At 31.2% G+C, this 27,914-nt stretch overlaps 1 protein-coding gene across 1 annotated transcript in view; it reads left to right on the top strand.

The window, feature by feature from the left end:
• Positions 1 to 27,914, top strand: part of LOC117170970 (proton channel OtopLc-like) — a 71,800-nt gene that overhangs the window by 5,070 nt on the left and 38,816 nt on the right. The window contains exons 2-7 of the mRNA XM_033358012.1: positions 5,606 to 5,790; positions 5,894 to 6,072; positions 12,437 to 12,549; positions 19,374 to 19,383; positions 19,832 to 20,149; positions 25,650 to 25,900. Coding sequence (XP_033213903.1) covers positions 5,613 to 5,790; positions 5,894 to 6,072; positions 12,437 to 12,549; positions 19,374 to 19,383; positions 19,832 to 20,149; positions 25,650 to 25,900 — 1,049 coding nt within the window. The 5' untranslated portion in view covers positions 5,606 to 5,612. The remainder of the gene's footprint in view (positions 1 to 5,605; positions 5,791 to 5,893; positions 6,073 to 12,436; positions 12,550 to 19,373; positions 19,384 to 19,831; positions 20,150 to 25,649; positions 25,901 to 27,914) is intronic.

Here is a 27,914-nt window from a genome sequence, read left to right on the forward strand (position 1 = left end):
GGGACAATCGCAGAATTTCTCCGGGAGAGGGTGCTAATCTGAAAAGTTACACGCGCTCCCAGCGAAATCGCGGTAAAATTTCAGCCACAACCACGACTCACGACGTTAGATTGATGGTTACAGTCTGTAACGGAATCAATACGACGGTCCAGCAAAAGCCTCGTGCAACCTAAGAACACGGAGCGACTCAAAGACTACCGCCTTCTGCACTTTTCCCGCAAGTGTTTTAGCATTTTGTTGACACGCAGGGATGCTTTTTAGGCCATTAGCAAGTGAAAGCTTGGCACCTCTAAGAGCGCCGATGGTAAGGACGATTAGTTTAACAGAATATTCCAGGTACAGTCGTTGCAACTCCCTTATAAGGTCTCGATACCTCTCTTTCTTTTCACTCTCCTTGGCTATGATGTTTTTGTCAGCTGGTGCCGAAAATTCGATCACGAACATGGTTCGCTTCTCGAAGTCAAGAAGAACCATGTCAGGCCTCGAGTTAGCAACAGAAACAATTGTTGAGAATATAAAGTTCCAGTATATGCGGCACTTCCCATTCTCGACAATTGACTCGATTCCCCTAGGAGCATTTAGAGGAGCGATATTAAGGTGAATGCCGTAGGAGTGACAGAGATGGTAATAAAGCATTCTTAGTGCCGCATTGTGTCTTTGAATGTAGGTCGTTCCCGCGTGAGTTGGCAACTAGATAGTATGTGAGCTAAGTGCTCGGGGTGTGCATGGCACGCCCTGCAGCTATCATCAGGAATGTCTTGGATCCAAATGTGGCGACGGTATGTTAAGGTGGAAATGACACCGTCTTGGCATGCCAAAATGAAAGCCTCCGTACCAGACTTCAATCCAAGCGATTTAAGGAAAGCAAACGTTAGCTCACAAAACATTGACTGATCCTTCACATTTCTGTGGAAGATACCGTGCATCTTTTTATCGAGGAGCTGTTCACGAAAGTTTTTCTATTATTATTTCTTAATCTGGGCTTTCAGGAGTGAGTACTCGAGATAGATAAGATTTAATGCATTTTACTCATCTCTAATACTGAAGTTAAGTCCGAGTATTTCAGCAGCCTCCTCCGGTGCTTTATACAGAAACGCTCCTTTGCCCACTTCTTCGTGATTCCTAATCATTTTAAGAAGAAGGTCTCTTCCATTTGCAACTCTACCTATGTGCTGTACCCAGAATAATCCTGGTGTAAAGACATTCAAGGCTCAATATTCCGCGACCACCTTGAAAGCGTGAGATGGAAGATTTAAGATGCATGCTTTTGTTCATGTGCATGACCTTTCTTGTCCCGATATCAAGGGATCTGAACTCGTTCTTCGTCCATGGAACTCCTCCAAATGAATAGAGTACTACTGGGACGAAAAGCATGTTCGTTGCAGATACTTTGTTCCTCGCTGACAGTTCGGAAGACCAAATTTGCCGGATGAGACGTTTGTATCTGCTTCGGAGAGTATCCTTTATAGATTTCACATCCTGAATGCGGCTGTGTGGCATGCCCAGGTATGTATAAGTCTCCAGCGCAAAAGTGTCTTATAGCGCTTTTATCAACAAGCTCAGGATCTTCAGGGATGCCATTAAGTTTTCGTCGCTTCAAATAAACCTTGGCGCATTTGTCTAACCCAAATTCCATTCCATTTTCCTTAGTATATCGTTCGACAATCCCTGGAGCTAGATGTAGTTGCTCTTTGTTTTTAGCATAGATCTTAAGATCGTCCATGTAAAATAGATGAGTGACCTTGTACTTTCGATCTGCAGGTTTGCCACAAAAGTACCCTTCGGAATGGTGAACTGCTAAAGATAGTGGCAAGAATGTAAGGCAAAAGAGGAGTGGGCCAATGGTGTCGCCCTGAAAGACACCTCTCTGAAAGGTGACCTTGCTAGTTGTCACACGATTCTTTCCGGATGAGATAGTAAATCTGGTTTTCCAAAGATGTATGATTCTCTCTATGCACCTCACGATTTGCGGATGAACCTTTAAGCTTTCCAAAAGGCAGGTGATAAGTATGTGGGAGGTGGAATCGAAAGCTTTCCGATAATCAATCTAGGCCAACGATAGGTCACGCTGGTAGAACGCTGCATCTTTGCAGACACATGTATCGATAAGCAGGTTCTCCCGACATTCGGCTACGCCTTTCTTTGAGCCTCGTTATTCATACATTTGTTGCCACACAGGTTCAATTGCCCGAACAATCCTATCATTTAGGATAGCTGTGAATATCTTATAAAGTGTGTTCAGACAAGTGATTGGCCTGTAATTCTGAGGGTCAGCTAATTTGCTTACTTTCGGCAGGAGTATTGTGCGCCCTTCCACCAATCACTCCGGAATCGGCTCTTCCGACTTTCAATATGAGGTGAAAATACGGGCCAAATGCTGATGGGTTGAAGGAAACTTCTTCTACTAGAATGTTTTGATACAGTCTGGTCCCGGTGCGGAATAGTTCTTCATCCCTCTTACTACTTTTTTCACCTCCTCGGTAGTGATGGGTGGGCATTTTTTATCAACTTTTATGAGGGCATCACATAACTCCTTGAAGCTATTATATGAGAAAAAGAAGTACTTGCACACTTTTAGCGAATTCAAATATCGCTGAAGGGGTACTTACCACCTCTTGTTGGACAAGGGTCGAAGAGCTCGCTTAGAAAATTTAGAGACAGCTAAAATTAAGCGTCATTGCTATTGTACTAGCTTTTTAGATTATTAAATAAAATATAAACATTTTTCCGAAAACCCGGCTCTGCCCACTTAGAGATATCATTATGTAGGTAAAAAATGCAAAAAATTAAACAAAAATATCAGTCTACAAGGGCATACGAAAAATATTGCTTTAGGGGGTGAAAAAATAAGAATGCAGCCAAAAATAAAAAGAGAAATCAAAATCAACCGATATTTAACTAGACTATTCGAAATTCTACTAATTTACTTTCATTATTCACATACAATAAATTATTTTTCCAGTTTTCTGAACTTAGTCTAGATGTAGGCTCCGGAAGTTACGATCACGGTGGTTCTCAAAACAATCGATCTTAAAGAAAATAGAGGTTCTAAACGTATGAATTTCGATTTTGGAATTTACTACTAACCCTCCATTTACAGGCAGAGGATTTTAAAGCAGAAACAATTTTTCAAACTAGAATGTCTCACCTTTGGAAAAATATGAAAGTTCGGTTCCCCCTCTTAAAAATCTAGGAACTAATAGGTTCAGGTCCTGTGAGTGACGCTGCAGTTCGTCAGTTAACCTTTGAGCGGTGCGCGGTGAAAGTGCGTACAGTGACATAAAAGATACTGTCTATTAACCGCGTTAATATTTTCACCAGTTTGTGAACATTAATTGTTTTGCTTTATTTGGTATTTTCGGATATTTATAAGGACAGCATAAAGTTTTCATATGATTCTAGTCTATTTTTGTACAATAAATATGGATTAGCGTTCAATATCCTGCTTTTTCTATGGAATTGCCTGCATGAATCACTGTAAAATGTTCTCATTTTTCAGGTTTTTAAATAATTCAAGTTTTTTAAGCGGCCGCCAATAGGCCTGTATTTTTTTCGAACGTCATAGTCTAAGCTTTCAAACCCTGCAAGGATTTTTTTATTCATTAGTTGCAAAATTATGAATTTTTTAACAAGCATCTATTTTTTCCCAAATTTCAATTTTTATATAAAAAATGTTTAACGTATGACACCAACAACAATTAACGCGTGTAGTAGACATTTAAAAAAATAACCCTGAAGTTTAATAGATTTTTGTAAAGCTAGAAACAGTCCAAAAACTGAATAGGACTTAAATGACCCTGTATGTAAAAGAAAGGTGGGAAAAAGAAGTCTGTAAACGAAGGGTTAATCACTAGCGCGTACATGAGTATCTTGCACGAAAGTAAAAACTGAACTGGAAAGAAAGACCCAACTCTGCCCAGCTGACCGAGCGAGCTACCACAATAATACCACTATCGCTTCGCATCAGCGATTGAAAGGGTTCAAGCGACAGACCGAAACTAAAGTGATCATGTGGAACAATAACGTTAGGGCACACTTTCAATGGCCAGACAAACCTTATTATGGAAAATAAACGAAACGAAAACGAAAGAAGTGTGAACAAACTATGTTGTCGAAAATTCCTTTTTTAAGTTGGTAATTAATTTTACTATTGAGTATTTATATTTTTTGGTTGAAAATTAACTACTTCGTTAAAAATTGAACTATTTTTGTTAAAAAATCATTTCAGTCATGGAAGATTGAAATATTTTGTTGAATTTTCGTATTTCTTCGTTAAAAATTAATGTTTTTGACTGAAAATGTAACTATTTCATTATTGGTTAAAAATGTATAATCTTCAGTCGAAAATGCTACAGTTTGTGGGAAAATTTAAATGTAATATTGCAAATTCACCTTTTTTTGTACAAAATTATTCCTCTCGGTTGAAAATTCAACTACTTGAACATGATAGTTAAACTACTTTTTTTAAAATGCCATTTATTTAATTCCTCACCTTCTTCTTCAAAATTCATTTTTTTCATCAATTTTTTGAACTGCAAATCTCCACAACTATCCTATTTTTAGGTAAAAATGCATAGTTTCTAGTTAAAAATTCATCTATATGGTTTAACAATAATTCAATTGTTTTCTTGAAAATTTGTCTCTGGTTTAGAAATTGTATTATTTTCTCAATAAATTCCACTATTTTGTTTCAAATTCACTTTATGGTAAAAAATTCATATTTTTCGGTTGAAAATTTAACTGTTTTCTAGAGAATTCGCCTTTTTTGTTTGAAAATGCAAAAATTTTCTTGACATTTTTTTTGTCCTCATTTAAAAATCTTCCTGGTTCGGCGTTCAACCTTTGTTTGAAAATTCCTTTTTTCTTTTAAAATTTGATCTGTTTTTGTAGTCGATTTATCCGTTTTAATTAAAAATTCGACCATTTGCTTGAAAATTGATATTTTTTGGTCGAGAAATGCATTATGTGGTTTTAAAATCTACTATGTTGTTGAAAATTCAACTATTGTGTTAAAAGGTCTTATTACGTTCGCAAATTCACCTTTTATGATAGAAAAGTTCTTGATTAAAAATTCGTCTTGTAGTCTTGGATTTATGTTTTCGCGTTTAGAAGTCAACTGGTTTCTAAGACATTTGACTTTTTAGCTTGAAACTCAACTTTTTATTAAAAAGTTATTTCTTTTGGTAGAAAATTAATCTTTCTTGGTAGAAACTCCACTATTTTGATAAAAATTCAGAATATTCCGACTTGCAATCTTAAGCATTTCATATCAAATTATATATGGTACCTATGTATTAAATTTAATGAAAAACAGTATATTTTCCTATTATTTATTCATTTTCGTGAAAACCACTCTATTGCCCCTGTTTTTCGAGCATTTTAGGGTGTATAGCTTGTAAAAACATTATTTCTCTACTTTTTGTATTTTATTTTAGGCGTTTCTCAAATTAAATTGAAGAAATAAATTTGACTTAAAAAGGGGGAGTTGTTCGTATTATTGATATCACATCGGAGGTTTATTTTATATATTTTATGTATCAACAAAGAGGAAATTAAATAAAATTAGGGATGATATATCAATAAATTGTATTCCTATGTCTTTCAGGGCACTGATGTCAAGGATAGGAAGCAATACTTCATTACCATCAATTTTAATGCATGATCAGGATTCCGCAACCCAAATAGTGAATACTAATAATTTATCAGAAAATAATCATGTTGCTCAAATTTCTCCCTTAAAATTAACTCCAGTAAAAACAACTATTACAGAATGCAATTTAGAAGTAAAAGGTAATGTATCTATTTTGTTTACGACTCGAAGTAAATTTTTCAGTTTTTATTATTATCATAAATATTTGTTAATAAATGTACTACTTGACAAACTTTTTTTTAGGAAATGACACATCTTCTGAAGCACAAAATTATACGCGCACTACAAAGAGCAATAAAGTACAATATGCAGAAATCGTTTCAACTATTAGTACACTTTATGCAAAGTTATTAATAGTCGTGGGAGTTGCCATTCCAGTAACAGCAAGTGTTAGTCAAAAGGTACCTCCTATATTAGCACAGGTAAATTTATTTAATTTAGATTAATAAACAAATATTAATATGGAAATTCTAAATAATATTATAGATTAAAATTCTTATCAAGGATCGTGCATACATCAAATTAAGTTTTCTTTCTAAACTTTTGAACTATGTACCCCTCTTTGTTAGAATCCATAAGTTTAAATAATTTTTCAATCGAATAATTCAATTTTCAACCAAAAGATTATTTTTCTACTAAGAAGATGCATTCTCAACAAGGGAGATTAATCTTCTATTAATCAGACGAATTCTTTAAAAAATAAATCAATTTTTCACCAAATATTTGAAAGTGCAACAAAAAAGATTAATTTTCTGTCAAAGCGGAAAAATGACTTTTCACAACAACAAAAATAATTATAATTTTCTACTTTCATAAAGTTTATTTATTGATTATATTCTATTTTTATAGATTTAAAACAACATAGTTAAATTTTCAACAAAAAATGGAATAGTCAAATTTTCAATTTCAAGAAGCAAATTTTCTACCATATTGTTGGATTTTTAAGCCAAAACACTATTTTTCTACAAAACAGTCAAATTTTTATCCCGAAAATATGGATTGTTAAAAACAAAATTAAATTTGTAAAGAAGCAATTACATTTTCAATTTAAGAAAACTAAATTTTCACTCCAAAAAACGGATTTTCAACAAAGTAGTCTAATTTTCCACAAAATAAATGAAATTTGTCACAATAAAAAACCCGAAAAAATAAATTTTTCAGAATGGAGTTTATATAACCAAACTCCAAACCAAACAAAACAAACTTGTACAAAAAAGGCGATTTTTTAACAAAATACATCTTTTTTTATCTAAGTAGTTAAAGTTTCCAATAAACCAAATTAGCTCTATCACAAATAGAAGATAAATTTTAAGTTCAAAAAATTCATTTTCAGAAAAAAAATAATAATATGGCAACAAAATAGTTACATTTTTAATCGGAGTAATTAGTTTTGATCCAAAACGATGAATCTTCAAGTAAAAAATTAAACTTTAAACAAATTAGTTCAACTTTCGAACAAATAGTTGAATTTTCTGCCGAGTTTCCGAATTTTTAAGCCAAAAATACTAATTTTCTATAGTCAAATTGAATTTTTAAGTCCAAAAGACGAATTTACAATAGAAAACTTAAATTGTTAACCAAAAAGATTAAACTTTTAACGAAATTGTTGAAATTATAACCAAATAATTAAATTTTGAACCAAATAAGCAAATTCATAATAGAAAAAGTGAGTTCTGAACCATATATTCCTTAGTACACCTTTCAAACAAAAAGAAAACACTTTCAACGAAAAATAGTTGGATTTTTTATTGGTTTCTATTAAATCAGTGGACACTTGAGTGGAGAAACAAGAAAAGGGGGAAAGACTGTGAAGCCTGCAATAAATAAATAGAAATTTCATAAATTTATAACCCAAGAATATAGATTATTTTTAATAAATAGTAAGATTCCTTTTCAATACTTTTAAAATATTAGGTTGGAAAAATGGAAGTTCTGTCTAAAAAATAAAGTTAATCTTCCATTGCAAAATTTTTATTACAGACCTCGAAAAATTTTTAACCGATTAGAAATTATGAAATATTTAATAATTTGTAAAACTGAATACTCATTCTTTTTACAAAATTTTTTGTTCTCAAAATAATTTCAGTAGGGTTTCAAGTTTCTTTAATTAACATCTAGTTTATATTTTATATTTATGTACGATCCCTTAATTTATAAAATATTAGTGTGGGACTAACATTATCAGGTAAATTACAAACAGTACTATTGCCATAATCAATAAGGTAACTTTTATATTTTAGTGATTCACTGAATTCAAAATATCTCGCATAAGGCATTGTTTTTACCACGATCCTCTTTCCTCTTCATGACAATTTCAACACTAATTATAACATGAAAAATCCTATGATTTTTTAAATTAGAAATACAAATTTTACACAAAAGGCGCTAAAATAATTCAAAAATCAATCTTTCCTCTCTGTTTTCCAAAAACTTCGCCTTTTTTCTATTTTTCACTTGAATGCGAACTCAATTGATAGAGCCTAATAATAAAATCCAACTATTTACATTTAAAAGTCGACTATCATACTTTCAGTTAAGAATTAATTTCTATTGATTAAAAATTCCAGTATTTGGTTGAAATTTTTTTTTTTTTGATAGGGCAACTATTTGGTTTAAAGTTAAATTACTTTGTTAAATATTCATTTTTTGTTTGAAGATATATTTCTTTGGTTGAAAATTTAACTAATTCATTCTTAGAAAACTAATCTTTTTATTCAAAAAAACATCTGGATGGATTGTTCAAAATTCATTTTTGCGGTTGAAAATTCATTTCGTTCTTAAAGATTCATCATTTTAGATGAAACTTTATCTGTTTTGTTGGAAATAAAAATGTAAATAATTATTGAAAACTTATCGTTTCTAGTTATAAATTCATTTATTTTTTTCGAATTAATCTTTTTTAGTAGACCTTGAATCTTTTTGGGTAACAACTCATACTTTTTGGTTGAAAATGCAACTGTTTGGTTGAAAATTAGTTTTTTTCGTTGAGAGTTCAACTATTTTGTGGGAAATTTATCTTTTTGGATTCAATTTACGTGTTTATATTAAAATTAAAATCTTTTTTGGTTAAAATATTAAATGCTTTTATGTTTTGTAAAGAATCCTTTTTTTAATCGACTACTTTTTTTAAAGTTTAATTTTATGGTAGAAAATTAACATTCTTATTGAAAACTCATATTTTCGAGTTAATAATTCAACGGCTTTTTGGTTCATTTATCTTTTTGGCTTAAAAATTTAACAATTTCGTGGAAAGTTGATGTATTTTATCGAAGAAGTTCCTTTTTAGTTAAGCATTCATATTATTAGAGAAAACTTAATTTTGTTGGTTGGAAATTAAACTACTTGACTGAAAATTCAACTACTTTATTTAAAATTTAATCCTTCGAGGGTTCACCTCTTTGATTGAAAATTCAACTTTTGTGTTGAAATTTTTTCCCTGCAAATTAACTTTTTCTGACCATTTAATTACTCCATTTTTTAGACTTAGAAGTTTTTCCTTTATAAGTGGAAAAATAATCTATTTGGCAAAAAATGCATGCTTTTTGTTGCAAATTCGCCTCTTTGTTTTGAAAAATATTTTCTGTTTGTTATAAATACATCTTTTTGGTTGAGCATTTAACTATTTGTTTAAAGATTCGTTTTTTATTGAATTTAGGTAGTCGGTCCCGGCCGGACAGCCCCGGTTTGAACCGGGTGCTGGTCGGGGTAACTGGCCGGGATCCGGCTAAACACGTCACGGTAAACTGGTCGGATCCCGGCTTGAATACCGGCCGGGATTCGGTCGGGTTATCTGGCCACAAAGCAGTTAACAAATGTTGCTTCAGGTGAGAAATTGGTAACTTATTTTGCCTTTTAAAGCTCATCGTAAAGAATACGGTGAATTATAGAAGTCAAATTAAGGTAACCAATTCTGGCGAGGAAATTGGAGTAGAATTTCAACCACTGATAATAGAATCTCGTAGCAATTTTTTTTTATTTTGGAAACCACATGGGGATTTTAGGTTAGGAAGGAGGAAAGAAAAATGTATTCACAAGAGTAAAGTTCAATTCAAAATATAAATTACCCGCGAACTGTGTGCGGTTTTCAAACTGATTACTGAAATAAGGTTGATTTTAATCACGGCTTTCCATTTTATTTTCAAACTTCGAAGAAATGACGCGACATGAGTGTAATTTGGATTCTCATTCGAGGTGCGAAACTGTAAATTACTCAGTGGCTGCGCAGTTGCTAGACGCAGAAGGCGCCAAACATAGCAGTAAATTTGAAAGTACAGGCTAAGCTTTGTCTGAAAATAGAGAAAATTGTAATATTTCTGCTGTTGCACATAGCAGAATCAACATTTTCATTGAATAAGTTAAAAAATTCAAAAATGTAATCGTTTTTTTAAGAATTTAAAACAGCTCATTTCTGTTTCAGTGATGCAATAAACCTTTAAATTATACTTTTCAAATAATAATTCTTTTAGCAACCATAATTACGTCCTCAATAATGTCATGGATCTTAAAAAATGTGTATTTATACCAAACAATTAACCTGACCAGTGCCTGGTCGGCTCCCGACCATTAGATATAACCAGGGTCGGTCCGACAAGTAACCGGCCGGCTACCGACTTGTTGATCCAGTTCCTGTCCATGAAACCTAGCCAGGGGTAGCCCGGTCGGGATTCGACCAGAAACCTTGTTTAAGTAGGGCCATTCAGAGAAATTTCTGTACGGGTTGTTGTGAATTAATTTTATATGTCAACTCAAAATTTGGCGATTCTAGCTTCAGTTCAATAACACAGGCCGACAAAATTTAACAAAAGTCAAAAGCCAGAGAGCAGGCCTAACATTTCCAAAGTATTTTGATGCGCTGAATCCGAATCCGAGCTCAAAATTGCTCCTGTACATCAGGTTTTCAAGATATCCTGACCTAAAAGTGCAAAGAACGCGTTTTTTAGCAGTTTTTGAGGTTATGTAACCGAACAAGAAATATGTCTACCACAAAAGCTAATATGTAATTTGAAAGTACTAATCTTCCCCTTTCAAATCTACTTGGATTTATTAGGATATCTTCATTTTTCACCAAAATACTGTAATTTGACATTTTTTTTAGCATTTTAACCCATTAACGCTGAGGTGTTCAGATTTATACAACGCATTCTCTATTGCTGACGGTACGATATTTTTTCTTCAAAATATTATCTCAGGAGTTTTCGAGGGTGCCCTTTCTATTGCCGGTGTCAGTTTTTTTTATAACCCCTAGAAGATCCAATATGGCGGCCAGAATTTAGTGCTTTAAAAAAGAATCAAGGATCCCGCACAAAATACCAACAAAAAAGCGTACAGTCGTTTGGAACCAAACATTGCACATTGATAAAACAATAAAAAAAATGAAACCCTTGTCTTTTCATTTGTACGGAAGCCGTTTCCTAGGGGTAGAAACCACCCCTAACAAACCACAAGCATGCTAACCCACCTGACTCTGGGAATATTTTGGTGAAAAATAAAGATATCCTAATAAATCCATGTAGGATTGAAAGGGAAAGATTAGTATTTTTAAAATTCCATATTAGATTTTGTGGTACATTTTTTTTGTTCATTTACATAAACTCAAAAACAGCTAAAAAAACACGTTTTTTGCACTTTATTTCAGGATATCTTGAAAACTTGACATACAGGAGCAATTTTGAGCTCGGATTCGGATTCAACGCATCAAAATCCTTCGGAAATGTTAGGTCTCGTCTCTGGCTTTAAAATTTGTCGGCCTGTGTAATCTATTAGGTTGAGGATTCAACTACCTTGTTAAAAATTCGATTTTTTCATTTAATTTGACTTTTTGGTAAAAAAAAGTCATCTTCTTTGATTGAAAATACAACTGTCTTCTAAAAACTTGGTCTTTTCGCCAAAAATTACTCTTTAGTTGAATAGATATCCTTTTGGATTGAAAATCCATCTTTCATAATAGGAAAGTTATCTGTCTTTTTTTAAAATCATCTCTTTTGATAAAAATTCGAACGTCTTTGAAAAAATTCATCTTATTGGCTTGAAAATTGACCAATTTGGTTAAAAGTTCAAGTATTTTGTTAAGAAATCGACTCTAAAGTTCAACAATGTGCTTGTTAATGCAAATTTTTTGATTAGCAATTATTATTTTCGTAGTTTGTTTTCGGGGGGGGGGGGGGTCAAATTACGCTTGTAAACGAGGGGGGCCAGAAGGAGCACAAATATTAATAATAATAATTTTAGTTTATGGACGGTCACTTATAGTAACATTAAAAATAAGAAAATCCTATAGTCAAGTAGTACATGTATTAGTTTAGTCAGACGCATCAATTCTAAGGGCAAATGTGATTTTTATTGAGTTTTATTTAAAACAACAGCTTTCTTTAAATACTCTTGTTCTTTCAACAAATTATATTTCTCATATTTCTGATTTTCTGGTAAAAAATAATTACCTATAGTTTCATCAAATATGCTGCAAGGTTTCTCTTGAAATTGATGTAATTTGACCCCATCACAATTCCTATCTCTCTTTAAAAAAGAATGGTTTTATTCAAACTCGTTTGCATAACACAGTGCCAAATGCAAAACTTGCATCTAAATATGGATGGAAATGATGTGAAAATATCGATATGTAGTTTGATTCCGGCCTTAACTTAATTTCAGCAGAATATTGTGTCCACCAATCAATAAACTTCATTATATGAATACGGACTCTGTATACTTAAAATGAAAAAAAAACTATTTAAAATTAAGTTGAGTGTTATTTTAGAAATCTGAAAATTATAAAAATTATAATTTCAGGGATTTTACATCTACCTTTACATGGTTAGTGTTATTTTCCTCATTACTTTGTACATAAGCCTACTGAGAGAGAAGGCTGTGAAAAATTTGCTCGAAAAACATGTCAAACGAGAGGAGACCTATATTTTGAAAGACATTCCTGGGATGCAATTCAATGTAAGTATGCAAAATACTTTAGTATATTTTTCAATTGTTATATTTTCAAAATAATTTAAGATTGTACAAGAATGTCAAGAACATTCTATAATAATCTAGAAAACTCTGAAACATCTTGAAACATTTTAAAACGTTTTAAAATATTCTATAGCTTTTTGAAAAATTTGAGAAATGGTGAGAATATTACCCAAATAATAAAAAGTAGATGGTATAATTACTTGGATTTTTTGTGTGCACTAGATTGCAAGTTTGCATTAAATTGCGAAGGATTGCAAAATATTGTATTAGACTGCAAATGATTCCATTAATTATGGAGAATTAATTATAGAAAATCGATGCAAACTCATGTTAAAAAACCAAGAATCCAACGACCAAATTTTTGACTACCATGAACAAACAAAAACAAGAAATCCTATCGTAGTTTGGAAATTTTTTTTTAAAAAATCGGTTTTTTACTAATGGCCCTCATTCGATTCTCAGGTATCAAAGAGAGAGCACCTGTTCGTGGGTGCTGTCAATTTCTACCTTTTAAATTTTTCTTGCCTTGATAAGGGCACTGTACGTGTACTGAAACGTTGGTAATGCAATTTTATTTATTTGTTTATTTTTATTTCGAATCTTACTTTATTGTAATTTGATGATAATAAAAATAAAAAAGACAAAAGAAAGAAAAAAAGAAGGAAGGGGATGTGGTTGGCTGCATTATCATTTTTCTTTCCGCTTTTTTATTTTTGTCTGAAATTTGTGTTTTTTTGTATTTCTTCAGATTACAATAGGATACTTTGTTTTTGTTTGTTCATTGTGGTACAAATTTGGTCGTTGGATTCTTGTTTTTTTAACAGGAGTTTGCATCAATTTGATTATTGAACGTTAAATAGGATTTTTTATTTGGATTTTAATCTAATTCAAATTTCTTAAATTTTATAAGAAATCACTATATAGAATAAAATTGCAGAATGATCAACCATCATGGTAAAATTTTTACAAATAATGCAAGAAACTAGAAACATTTTCACAGGAATATCCAAAAATAAAACAAATTACAACCAAAATTATAGGAAAGTAAAACTGTTTTCTATTATTAGGACGAATTTTTTTACTTTTTTATTTTATCTTGTATCCTTTTACTTAATTATTGTTGTAATTTCATACAAAAATTTACAAGGGAGTAAAATACTTAATAATCGCTATTAAACAAGAACAAAGTTTAAGCATGAAGATGTTATTGCACAAATGAAAAGCAATCGATTGGACATCACATATGCTATTTAAAATTAACAAAAAATTGATGGCGGTCATTTACATTAAAAAATTTCACCTCTTGAAAATAATATTTGCAGTACAGTTTTTACAACTGCAAATAAAAAAGATTGTTGTCTTAAAGAGTTCAAATAATTCAATTTCAATGGCCGTGATCAATCCTTTTTTATCAAAATTTTTTTCTTTTTCAACCTAGGTTGGCAAATACAGTGAAACTCTTCTATAGCGCCAATTTTGAGGCTGACGGTGGGTGGGAACTAACTTATTATAGCCCGCTCCGCTTTTGTTTGTTCATGCTTGAGTGCTCGACTGAGTGACAGGCGCATATTCCGCGCACCCCGCGCAGCTCCTGTGACACCTACATGTGGCGCGACATCAATTCTTGGAAGGGCTATTGAAGAGTTTTACTGTATTGAGAATATTACAAAGAGACGACATATGTCATATTTATGTTATTATTATATTTATATAATTATTACTCGTATTTAATGACATATTTGGTCTCAAATTGAACAATAATTTATGTAAAATTAAAAGTACTTTTATGACGCCAGAGGCCCAATAAAAAAATAATAATCCTACAGTTTTCTGTAATAAATTGTAGATTTTTACAATAAACTGTAAAAAATATATTAACAGAAATTTATATAAATTTTTAAACTCTAGAAATGTATACTTTCTTGTTATTTCTCTTTTACTCTCAGACAAGAAAATAGAGCAGAAGAGGATATAATACCAAACTTACATTAAAACCTTTCAAATCTGTTAGAATCTGTTGACACCCATAGAAATTTATAATATCCGCAAAAAAATTTAAGTAACTTGAAGTCCTAAGTTTTAATCTTCTCTCCTTCCATTATTGAAATTCCCGGAAATCATTTAATGTTAAATATAATTTACTACGTATAAAATACAAATCATTTTAAATCCCTCAAAATGCTTGCAGATTCAATAAAATACTTTAAATCTTGTGCAATTCCGCCATATATTTCAAAAATGCTTAAAATCCGAAAAATGGTAAAAAGTCCCTTAAAATTTCATGAAATTTAATTTATTTGCTACAGTTCTCTAAAAATTCCTTGAAATCTTTTAAAATCGTACCAAATTATTTGCAATCCCTTGAAATCCTTGGAATCGTGAAAAATCCCTTGAAATTTAAATAAAATTTAATTTATTTTCTAGATTTCTCTAGAAATCACTTGAAAGTTTTGGAAATTCGAAAAAATTCTTTAAAATCCTTCGAAACTTTATAAATCTCGTGAGCTCGTTTAGAATGACTTTTTTTTAGATTTTTGAAAAACGTAAAAATCCAATATAAAAAAAGTAAATATGATTTAAAAGTCCTTAAATATAATTTACATTAAACCTTATGGCCAAAGTTTTATAAAAAAAAATATTCCAAACTCTATAAGTTATTATTATTTCATTTATTTTCCAAAAATCACAAGAAATCCCGTAAAATCAGCAAGGATTAAATATTTTTGAATTAGTGTAGATATTGAGAAATCCCATAAAATCCTTTTAGAAGTCGCAAAATCCATGTGATTCCCTCGAACTTTAATAAAATCCATTAAAACCCCTTAAAACATCCTGAGATTTTTGGAAACCTTCTATCTGGAATTGAAATAAAATGAAACCTATTTATTATAGTTCTATTGAAAATGTAAATTCCTACAAATATTGTCAATGCTTTATTCTTTTGAAATTGTTTGAAATAACCTTGAAATCCATTGAAAACTTTGAAATCTTTAAAATCGCTATGTTTGAAAATATTTAAATTCCTTTGAACTTTATGAAATGTTTATAAATTCCTGGAATTCCGTGAAAATCCCTAAAATCCTTTAGAAAGCCTTCAAATAGTGAAAGTCCTTTGAATTGTGTTGAAATCCTTTGGAATCCTTTAAAACATCATAATATGTTGTAGAATCTTTAAAATTCCGTAAAATTTTTATGAAATCTGACGATATATCGCTTAATTTCTATTAAAAATCTCTGAAATTGATTGAAATTCGTCACCAATTTTCGAAATCCTACGTTGAATAGATAAGTAAATAATTCGCTTGTATTGAATATATTTTTTGCATCAACTATCCCAATACTTTATGAGTCTTTATTTCTTTACAAATTTTCTTAGAATGATTCTCTATAATGGTAACTTTTCTAGAATCGCCAAAAAATGTAAGACATTCATTATAGGAAAAGAATTATAAATATATACTGAATTTTCTGTAATATTCTATCATAACCCGTGCAGAAATTGTCCAACTTATTCCCGAGTTCCGATCTGGGCCCGTTCGGATTTTCCACATGTGGCCCCAAGAGGGCAGATGATGTGGCTCGTGTCAGAAACACATCGGGTCGGGTTAGGTTAGACAAGATTATTTCAAGCCTTCTGTTATCGTCGGGATATTGTTTTTCTTTCATATAACTTAAAATGCCAAAAGCAAATAGTGGATCGCGAGTTCGGAATCACAGAATTGTTGGTGAGATTTCTTATATCCGCAATGAAGGCAAAGGTAAGCTTTAATTTGTTAGAATCAACATCACAATTCATGTTAAGCCTCTGAAGATTTTCAGCAAAGTATTCGAGAAAGCGTCATCATGTTGAGCGCATTTACTATTTATGGGAACAAAAAAATGTTTTCCAGCTTTTTAGAATTTTATATTTTGTTGCTAATATTCTGAAAACAAAGATTACCTTATACCAAATATATCAATTTCCGGATTAGTAACATTATATATTAAATTCTTTTTATATTTTCTCGAACATAACCTCACTTTTTAAATCTCACTCCACGTGCCCCATGTGCTTTAGTCGAACAAAAATAATTCCAAAAGTATATTAAGAAGATTAAAAAATATTTATTATCAAAATTCATTTATGTGTGTGTGCGTGTTTGTGTAATAGCTCTAAATTTGAACATTGTTTGTCAAAGCATAACAGTTTTCTTCAAAATACAAACTCTTATCGATAAATTCAAGAAATACGAACAGAAAATGTAATGTAGTATATTGAAAATGAGATATAATGTATAATGATATATAATGAAGAATATTGAAAAATTGAAGTTTTGTAAAATGCAAAGTTGAAAAAATATTGATATAAAAACTTTTGAAATTTTACTAATTATAGAAATAAAAAATTAAAAGCGCCATATCTGGGCCAGAGCGGGCCCACATTTTGGATGCCCAGGTCTAGCCCCCCGGGTAGGGCGTTTCATTTACGGTATAAAACTAGACAGATTACCCTATCTGGCCCATATTTTTCCCGTTCGGGGCCCGATCGGCGCCACACCAAAATTTCTGCACGGGAACGGGTGATTAAAAGGTATTGTATAAGATTGCAGAGAGTGTACGCTAGATTGCAGGAGTAATTAAACTCTCGTGAAAAGGTGAAGCAAGTTCTACAACATTCCAGAATTTAATGTAAAGAGTACAAAGATTTTTAAACATTCTAAGGAATTACAAGATTTTGGAAAACCCTACAAAATCTCGGAACTTTACAATATTTATCAACATTTCAGTACGTTCAAAAACATTCTAAAACAATCACAAATAATCGATAAAAGATAATAATATTTTTAAACTGCAGAAAAATCTACAGCATTTCAGACTATTCTTGAAGAATGTGAACACTCTAGAATATTCTGGAAAATTTCGAACCGTGTTATAAAATTTTATAGCATAGAAAAATATTGTAAAAAGATGCAGAACATTATAAAAAGATGCAGAATATTGTAAAATTAAAAGTGCATGATATATTTTTTGAACAATGGCCAACCATAGCCCGGAATCAGAAACGATTTTAAGACAATAATTCTAACCGTTTTTTATTTCGTTAGATTGTTATGTACTTGTCAATTGAATTGAATGACTTTATCAGTAATACGAAGTAGCTTGTTTCTTGTAAATAGTTCATCTTTTTGGAAACAATATTGGTAACCAAGTTACATTTGTCAATAAATCATAAGTTATTGACCAGTTATATTTTTTCAATAACATCTATTATAAAAATTATTACTTTTCTAGTTACTTTCTATGTAAATGCAGTTATTGTAGCTTCCTTAATACCTAGATATTTAACAAATAGGAAAGTTAGAAGTAAGTAATGAAACTAAGGAAGTTGTCATCTTCCACATCCACAAGTTGCACCTGGAAATAGCAAATCAATATGTCTTTTAAGGAACTTTTAGAAAGAAAAAAGATCATTTTTAGATTCATAGAGATTTATAGCCCAATACAGAAAAATTGGAATTTTTCTCCACCATGGAATTCAAACTTTTTTTAAATCTATAAAAGCACTTTTAGAAAGGGCAAAAATAATTTCCTTATTTAACTATTATTGGTTAATAATTTTTTTTCACAGGTAATTTTTCGTTTGACAGGTAACTTTTTTGTTAAAAATTCGCTCATTTTTTGGTGAAAAATGAATCTTGTTACTCGAAAATTCATCTCTCTGCTTTAAAGCTTAACTATTTTGTTGCCAATTTATCTTCCTTTAATCGAATTCAACTTTTTTGATCAGAAATTGAAATATTTTTCGGTTGAAATAGCAAATAATAGATTTTAAATTTAGAATTATTCTTTTACAAATAAAGTTGAACTACTCTATCAAACATTCTTTTTTTGTTTTATTTGAAGATTCAATACTTTAGCTAAAAACTCATCTCCTTCATTGAAAATGAAACTGTTTTGATGAAATTCCGTTTTCTTTTTTATTAAATATTAGTTAAAAATTAAACGATTAAGTTGAAAACTAAACTGCTTGTTTAAATGTTAAACGTCTTTGTTTAAGTTTTTTTTATTGATACTCAGCTGTTTTGTTTTAAATTGTTTTAAATTCATTTCTTAAATTAAAAATTCAAATATTCCACTTTTAGTTTAAGAAGTATATTTTTCAATTTAAGATTCAACTATTTGGTTTAAAATTTCTGTTTTCAGTTTAGAATCCATGTTTTTTAAGGTCTATCATTTTAACTTTTTAGTAAAAAATTTTAAAATTTTGTTAAAATTTCATTTCTTTTTTTGGAAATTCATTTTTAACTGCAAATTAACTATTCCGCCAATGGTTGAAAATTTATCTTCTTCAGTTGAAAATCCATGTGTTTTGTTGGAAATACGTCTTTCATGATATAATATTTACCTTGTTGGTAAAAGATTATCTTTTTGATGGAAAATTTATTCATTTGGTTAGAAAGTTGAATATTTAGTTAAAAAATCGTTTTTGATAGCTGAAAAATATCTACTTTAGTTAGGAATCCATATATTTTGTTGCTAATTCATATTTTTCAGTATAAAATAATGCTTTATGGTTCGAAATTCTTTTTTTTTTGTCATAAATTTATCACTGTAGTTAAATATTAATTTTTTTATCACAAATTTAATTATTTGTTGAACATTCTTTTTTCTTGTAGTTAAAACCTATTCTTTTAACTGAAAATTTAACTGATCCATGCTTGGAAGAAAAATGATACCCCTTAGTTAAAGATTGAACTGTTTGCTTGATGATTTATGCATTTTGTGGAATATTTGTCGTTCCTGATAGAACATAAATCACCTTAGTGAAAAATTCATCTTATCAGTCAAAAAATCATTTTTGTTGTTGTTAAAAATGTATCTATTTCGTTGAAATTTAAATGTATTTTGTTGAAGATTCGTCTACTTTGATAGAAATCTATTCATTATTGTTACCAGGAAAAATTCTTTTGATCTAGAATTTAAATCTTTGAGCAAAAGTTCATTGCACTAGTAAAAGATGGAAAAATTTATTTCCTTAGTTGAAAATTTGAATTTTTTGTTTAAAATTCATGCAATTTGTGGGAAATTTGTCTTTCCTAGTAGAATATTAATATTCTTGGTAAAATTATATTTTCGATAAAAGCTACTCAAAGCTTGGTAGAAAAATTATTATTTTCTTGCGGAGATAAAAAATTTTATTCTTTTTTTACCTGTTCCCGACATTTTTACCTTCGTAATTAGCTCGGAGAAGATTACAAAGAAGCCACCAAAAATGTATTTCATCGTCGTCAAGCTCAGCAATACGGGAGCTTCTGTTTGCGACTGGGCACAGTTGGTTTTGGAGCAGGGTCGTTAGTGTTTACAGGATTGCAAATTGGTGCGGAAATAGCATCCGAACCATTCAGAGCTATTACCCCTGCGGCGAGGCTTCTACTGGTCATGGCTCAGATGCACTTTATATTTTTGAATAGCAAAAACTTGGAGCTAACAAAACATGGGGCCCTTGCCAAATTGGGTCTGATGCACATGATTGCCACGAATCTTTGCGAATGGCTGCAGGTACACAAAATTAATATTTCTTTCGATAACTATTTAAAATGCGAGTAGCATATTATGCACCAAGGGTGAAAATCGGGACTTCTTCAATGAGTGTATGTTTTCACTACGAGTCATAAGCGAGCGCGCGCGAGCACTCTATTTTTTATAACAAATGCATGATTTATACTCATATGGAGGAATTTATTTACCTTTGTTTTTATTTTAATGAAAAGGGCCCAGCGGTGTAAGCCTGTACAAGTTTCCGGCGAACGTATCAATCCTATATTAGCATCATATATTGGCGTTAATTAAGCCGTTAAAACCTTCACCTACCATACTTTCCTTCCCCTATTCTCCCTACATTCCCCAACTCAATTTATTCTGTGCATAGCACCCCAACTTCTTCCTCTTCTACTTGCTTCCCGCTCACATCGCTTCGAATCCTACTCCTATTTCCCTTTCCCTACCATCGCTTTTCATTTACTTACCAATTCCCACTACTTCTCTTTGTTTACACTCACTTCTACTGCTTCACCTGCCTAATTTCCCCTACGTCTCCTCCCATCACTTATTCTACTACTCCTTACCCATTTTTCCTTCATTTCTCTTACCTCCCCTCATCTCACTCACACACACTTCTTCTACATCTTCTCCCTAATTTTCAGTATCTAATCTCTCCTCACTTTCCTTCATATCTCTTACTTACCCTCCACTCGCTTCCCCTTCTTCCTCTCTCCGTCTTTTCCTTATTTCCCTGAATTCTTCTACTTTCTCTCCACTGATTACCCCTAACTTCCCCTACTTTTTTTTTCCTCAGTTTTCTTTTTTAACGGACGAACGTACGAAGGGACGTCCAACCGAATCTATAAGAGGTTCTGTAGAGAACTTTATAGATATTCTGTAGAGGGCATTAGAAAATTAAATTTTGTCCGTAAACAGATTAATCGATTTTGATTTTTAAAAAAAGACTTTTTTAAATATCCCTATAATGCCTACTTCAATATATGTATTCCCTAAATTAGTCGGAGTAGTGCATCATGATTCAAAAAATTTCAAACCAAAATATTCGCCTCTTTTTTGGTGATATTTTTTTTCAATTTTTACCGAAAATTCTATTTTTTCTTAAACAATTCTTAAATGAAAATATAGAATTAATATTATATGAAATTGTTTTATTTCAAACTATATATTATTTTAAACAATAAAAAAGAAAAAATACTCTTGTCGATAATTGATGAAAATTTTTATCTTTACTCCAGAATTAATATGTAATATTCGTAAAGAATATATAGATAATTAAGCTGTTCATTTTTTTCGAAATGCCCCTTTTTGATAGAATAAGCTAACATATCGTTAATTTGCTGAGAATTTTAAATTTAGATTTTGCAGTCAGATGATTTTTGTTTAACATAACTGATGTCCCGAGAAAAACGCTTGCATAATCTAAAATTGTTCCAAAATTGTGCTACACAAAACTAAAACCATTTACCTCTACCATCTCACAGGAGAGGCATATTGAAAACAGATTGATATATATATTGTACTTTGGGGGGTCAGTTTAAGAAGCACATGAATCAAACTTTCTGAAGTGGGCACGCCATTTTTCGTGAAGTCATAAAAATTGAAAAGTATCGCACAGTTCAAGTATACATCAATTCAACAATATCCCACTCCATAGTTTTTAGAAAGTTTAAATGTTTATTACTTATTTTTGAAATTAAATATTGTATTTAAAATTATTTGAATTTGAAAAAAATAGAGGCTTAACTCACAATAAATGAACTTCACAACAAAATAAAAGACTATGGAAAAAAATTTTAAAGAAACGGTTTTGTGATCGATCTCAACATTAAGTGCTAAAAAAATGAAATTTTCGTTACGCGACACATGGCCACCCAAAGCATATGGCGACTCGCGCGAGCTGCCGTTGTTTCATCCGTGTTTAGTATTTAGTGGTTAATTTTCGTTCACAACGTGAATGGAAACTGTATTTCTTTAGCACTTACTGTTGAACTCAAGAAACCGTATTTGTATTCTTATGTTCTTAATTATATTTACTAAGTACCTCATTAAAAAAAATGTTTAATTTGAGATGGAGCACTGAGTAAAAATGCACTTGATTATAAAAAAATATTTAAAAAAGACTTAAATAAACTTTTTCGATAGTCTTTTATTTTATTGTGAAGTTCATTTATTGTAAGTTGTGCCTGTATTTTTTTCAAAATTTTTTCACCTCCACGGAGAAAAATTTATCGCAAGAATTGCAATATATACCGTAATTTCTGCGCTATATATCGTATTATCACATTATAATTGCGTAAAATCGTGATATCGTACATTGCAAGATTTTACAATGTATTATTATTTTATTAAATTATATATACGAGGGTTCTAGTAGTGGCCAAGCGATGTTACTACATTATAGCATCCCTAATTTTCTAAACTTAAACACTCAAATTTTCCAAATGCTTCACAAATTTTATTATTTAAATAATGGGTAAAAAATGTGTGTGCTAGTGGGGTCACAAGGGGTAGTGGGGACATCGCATAGTAAGAAAGTGCAGAAGGAGAGAGACTATATACAGGTTTCGCTTAACATGGGAATAGTGGGGAAATCGAAAAGGAGTCTAGTGCAATTGTGAATCGCCTTACAAAGGGGAGACGCACTTACAAAAAGAAGGTATAGAAAGTATACTTGTAAGAGAGAGATAGAGAGATTTGGAATCCGTTTGTTAGTTCGGTTGTTTTTTTTAATCACTCTCGTCCCCTTACTTACCACTTAAAAAGTGTTTTCCACACAAAAATAAATTTTGTTAAAAGTGGAGTTAGGCGGATTTATATTTCCATAGACAAAACGTCAACAAGACCAAAATGGACTGAATAAGAATCTGAAGACTAATTATACTATGAAAAATCCTACGATTTTTTAAATTAAAAATACCAACTTTTTATGATAAAGCCTAAACTAAAATAAAAAAAAATTGTTTGACATTGTAAATATTTTTTAAACCCAGCGCTTCTAGTTAAAAATAAACGATTTCCAGTAAAAAGTGTTAACATAGCCTTAAATTGTACTAACATTTTGTATCTTTTTCGAAATCGGTATCAATATTTCCCGCGAAAACTGCTTGCTTAATACACAATTGTATACAAATTTCTAATCTCCTTTGAAATCTTATGATTTTTTACTAAAAATACGAGTTCCAATGTAAAATACCAGCATAACATAAAATTGTAGAAAAGTTGTGAATCTTCTTTAAAATGTTTGAAATATATATTACATTCTCATCAATGTCCTACAAGATAAATAAAAAAAAGAGTTTTTGGTTTCGTACCTAAAGGACTGCCGCACATTGGGAAGAAAAATGACTTATTTAGTTCAGAATAACGTACAGCCCACAAATCTCCACCTACTTCAACAAAAAGAATGGAAAGAAAAACTAGTAAAAGTTCTAAGAGAGTTGTCCAGCCTGATTTTTGAATTAGGTTTTGCTTAGGTTGCATGTCACAGCATTAGTTAAAAATATTTCAATATCAGACAATATACAAAAAAAATTGTTATTAGCAAATTATTTATTGAAAAAATTTTTTCTACGATTTTCCATAAATACACGTTCTTTCAAGTTGTGTTGCAAGAAATAGGAATCAAAACAATAATATGTAAAAAAAATTTCTGTTCTGATTATAATTGTTTATATTATAAACAAATTTAATGTACAAATGCAGTAATCAGGCATTTTTCGACAGAAATATTCGTTTTTTTCTGTCTCAATTTTTTTTCAATTCGGAAATTTATGATAACTTTAGCAAAATTCCTAATTTGTTGATTAATCTTATGATTTTTTAAAGAAATTTAATAAAAAATGCATTGTTTGGGCTTTTATCGATAGAAAAATGCATTTTTTTCGATTTCAGTCTTTTTAATTGGTAAGTTCATGAGGATTTCAGCGAGATTCATAATTGGTTGATAAATTTTATATTAAAAAAAAAATGAATTTAATAAACAAATGCATTATTCGAGCATCTGTCGATGGAAATTTTTTTTTGCGATATCCTAATTAAAACTGTTAACATAGACAAAAACGAATTTTTCTGTGAACAAAAGCCTGATTAATGCATTTGTTTATCAAATCTGCCTAAAGAAATAATAAAATTTATCAACTTATTATGAACGTTGCTTTAATTCCCATCAAGTGCCCATCTGAAAAGACTGGCATTGAAAAAACCGAGTTTTCTGCCGACAAATGCCCGAATAATGCATTTGTTTATTAAATTTGTTTAAAAGATCATAAGATTAATAAACAAATTATGAATTTTGCTGCAAATATCATAAAGTTTCGAATTAAAAAATGTACATCGAAAAAAACGAATTTTTCTATCGAAAAATGCCTGACTGCTGCATTTGTCCATAAAATTCTTGCAATAAAACTAAAAAAAACGTATGATTATGGAAAATCATAAAAGTTTTTTTAACAAATAATTTGTTTATAATAAATTTTGTGGTTCAATAATATATATAATATTGAAATATCTTTAGCTAATATTAGTTTATGAAACTTAGGCGACTTCAACACTTTTCCTGTTATTGACGAGCACTGTGAAAGTCAAATAGATAAAATGGCCATTTTGTCGTCATATTTGTTTGTTTATTTATAAAAAATGGAAAACCTAATTGAAAAATCAGGCTCGAAAGCTCTCTTAGAAATCTTAACAGCTTTTTTTCAAATTTTGTTTATTCAAATCGCTCAATATTTGTGGGTTGTACTTTGAAAGTTGGTTGAACTTCTCAGCATAAAACACTAATCAGCTATGACTCTTGGTTGAAACTAACCACCTCCCACCCCCGCCCCCAAACCCTCGTTAATCGAAGTTTTGTGGGTCACTGAGGTAGGGATATAATTTAGAACTTGAAAAAATGTAAGACTGATGTGTAGACTTTTGAAATTTTCGATAAATATTTTTCAAATTATAATGATTTTTGTTAAAAAATCCCAATTTTCGACACAAAATACCTACGGGAAATAAAACTGTTTAAAAACTATGGTTTTTATTTGAAATCTAATAATTTCTTATTAAAAATGATAATAATTTCAGGCAAGAAAAGTCTGAAATAACAGAAAATTCTTCGTAATTTTAAACCTTTTTCGGAGAGATAATAAATTCATAGCAATAATTTCCAGTGAAAAACATAAGGGTTTCTACTCGGGACTACGAAACCCTTAAAACCACAACTTTTACTCAATACTGTTCCGCTTATTCCCATTTTATGGTAATACAATTCGCAATTATTGTAAGGAAATTTGGGTTTATTTCTGACTTCTAATTTTCTTGCAGAAATAAATTTAGGCAAGTACGTTTTATTTGATTGAGTCTTATAAAAATGTTTGCGGCTTAATTTGAAACAAACTGTGAAACGACTTTCAAATTGAAAGGGGAAGGAAGCGGAACGTTGGGAATTAAAATATCCTCGGGCTATGTCGATAACCTCAACTCCCTGACAGTCCTTATTCTCTATTTTCAGGCTCTGGTAGAGGAAACGCAGCATGAGATCGCCCAATTGGAACACGCGCACGAGGGTGACGACGGTATCCTAAAAACCCTTCTCAGGGATGCGAGCCCTTTCCTATTTCCATGCACGATCGAGTTCAGTCTGATCTGCGCGGTGATCCTCTTTGAAATGTGGAAGCGAGTGGACAAAAGAGTTACTGCCAAACACGAATTTTCATCCAGGTCCCTTCATCATCTCAGCATTGACTGTGGAAGTGCACACAGGTAAATCTAAGTTAAAAGACTATCAGTCAAAGTCAGCACTATGCGCCTGCAAAAAAGAATCTCGTAACCTAGATAGATACAGAACACGTTAAGAAAGTCCTTCTTCTAATCGCCCCACTTTCCCAATCACTCATCCCTTTTTCTTCTCTTCTAGCCTATACTCACCTATCCGATTCGATCATACCTTATCATCCCATTCACTCTCCTCCTTTATTCTCCCTCCACGGTTTCGCCTGCAATATCTCTCCCCAACACTTCCTTGCTACTTCGCCTTTCCTCCAATATTTACGTTCCACTCATTTCTTTTCATCCTCTTTCACCCCTTTCATCACTTCCCCTACTACTTCTTTGCGATGTTTAGTAATTCCTTCTAATCACCACACTTTCCCTATCACTCACCGCTCTCTTTTATCTTCTAGCCTAACTTGTCCTATCCAATTCAATCATATCATATCGTCCCATCCACTCTCATAATCTACCCTCCCTCCACGGCTTCCCCAATAAAACATCTCCCCAACACTTTCCTTGCTACTTGCCCTTCCCTCGACTACTTAAGCTCTTCTCATTTATTTTCAGCCCCTTTCTCTCCTTCCATCACTTCCCCTACTACACCTGCTTACCCGTCATTTTCCTTGCACTTTCCCTGTTTCCCCTTTCAAGAAAATGTAGGACGGAAGAAAGGGCACTCGACTGCAACTAGAAGGGACCGTCTGTAAACTATGTTATTAAAATGAGGAAAGGGCAAGCAGGGGGGAGGTCGTAACATTACGAACTTAGATCATATTTAATACGTTTCCTGATAATAAACATGAACGAATTTTGCGAATTTTGCAAAATAAGATTTTCCGTGGAACTGTACAATTTTAATTATAACTTTTTAAGTTTGAAAATCCCTTTCATATATGAGACTTTACACTCTTTTTAACAAAAAATCAAACAAAGAAAATTATTCGACCTTCTACATTTACACTCTTTTTCCTATTCCCCTCGATTCCTCTTTTTTCAAAATGTTTTTTCGCCTAGTTTTCAAGAAACTTCTGCCTTTTCACGTATTTTTTGACTTAAACTCGAAGTAAATTAATAGAACCCAATTTGAAAATCCAACTATTTTTGGTTCAAAAGTCTACTACTATTTTTCTGTTTCGCAATTCAACGCGTTTCGTTAAAAATTGTACTATTTGTTTCAAAATCTAAAAATTTATATTGAAAATTGAAAATTCATCTTTACTAACAGAAAATGATCTTATTTGACTGAAAAGTGAACTACTTTGTTGAAAATTCATCTTTTTGGTAGAATTTTGATCATCTTAATTAGAAATTCATCCTTTTTGGTAACTATTTCGTTTTTTGCTTAAAATTTATATTTTCTAGTGGAAAATTCACGTATTCCTCTGAATATTAAACCATTGTGTAGAAAATTTGTCTTTTTCGATTGAAGGTTAAACAAATGGATAGAAAATTAAACGATTTGGTTGAAAAATATGTTCTTTGCTAAGTATTTATATTGTTGGTCAAAAATTCACAAATTTAGTTAAAAATTAAGCCATTTTCATGAAAATTTTACTAGTTGGTGCAAAATTAACTTTTTTATTTAAAAATCATAGTTTTCAGTACAAAATTCAACAATTTTGTTAAAACTTAATGTATTTTCTTGAAAAATCGTCTTTTAAGATAGAACATTTATATTTGGTGGGAAACCCATATTTTTTATTAAAAATGTTACTACTTGTTTAATAGTTCATCTTTTTTGGTTACAGATTTAACTGATTGGTTAAAGGTAGAACTACATTCTTAATCACTTTGTTTTTAAGATTCTCCTCTTTAATTAAAAATGTGTGTTTTTGATTGGCTTAGAAAATTAATTTTTTCATCTAAATATTTAACTATTTTAAGTATTTTAAATTTATTATTAATACCAGTGGCTGATCCGGGGGAGGCGTTTAGGGGGTTTAACCCCCCCACCCGAAACTTTTGGCCTTTCGTATTAAAGGCCGACGCCGCGCCGCTAAGCTAT

The sequence above is a fragment of the Belonocnema kinseyi genome, chromosome 4, assembly GCF_010883055.1.
Source record: "Belonocnema kinseyi isolate 2016_QV_RU_SX_M_011 chromosome 4, B_treatae_v1, whole genome shotgun sequence".
NCBI lineage: Eukaryota > Metazoa > Arthropoda > Insecta > Hymenoptera > Cynipidae > Belonocnema > Belonocnema kinseyi.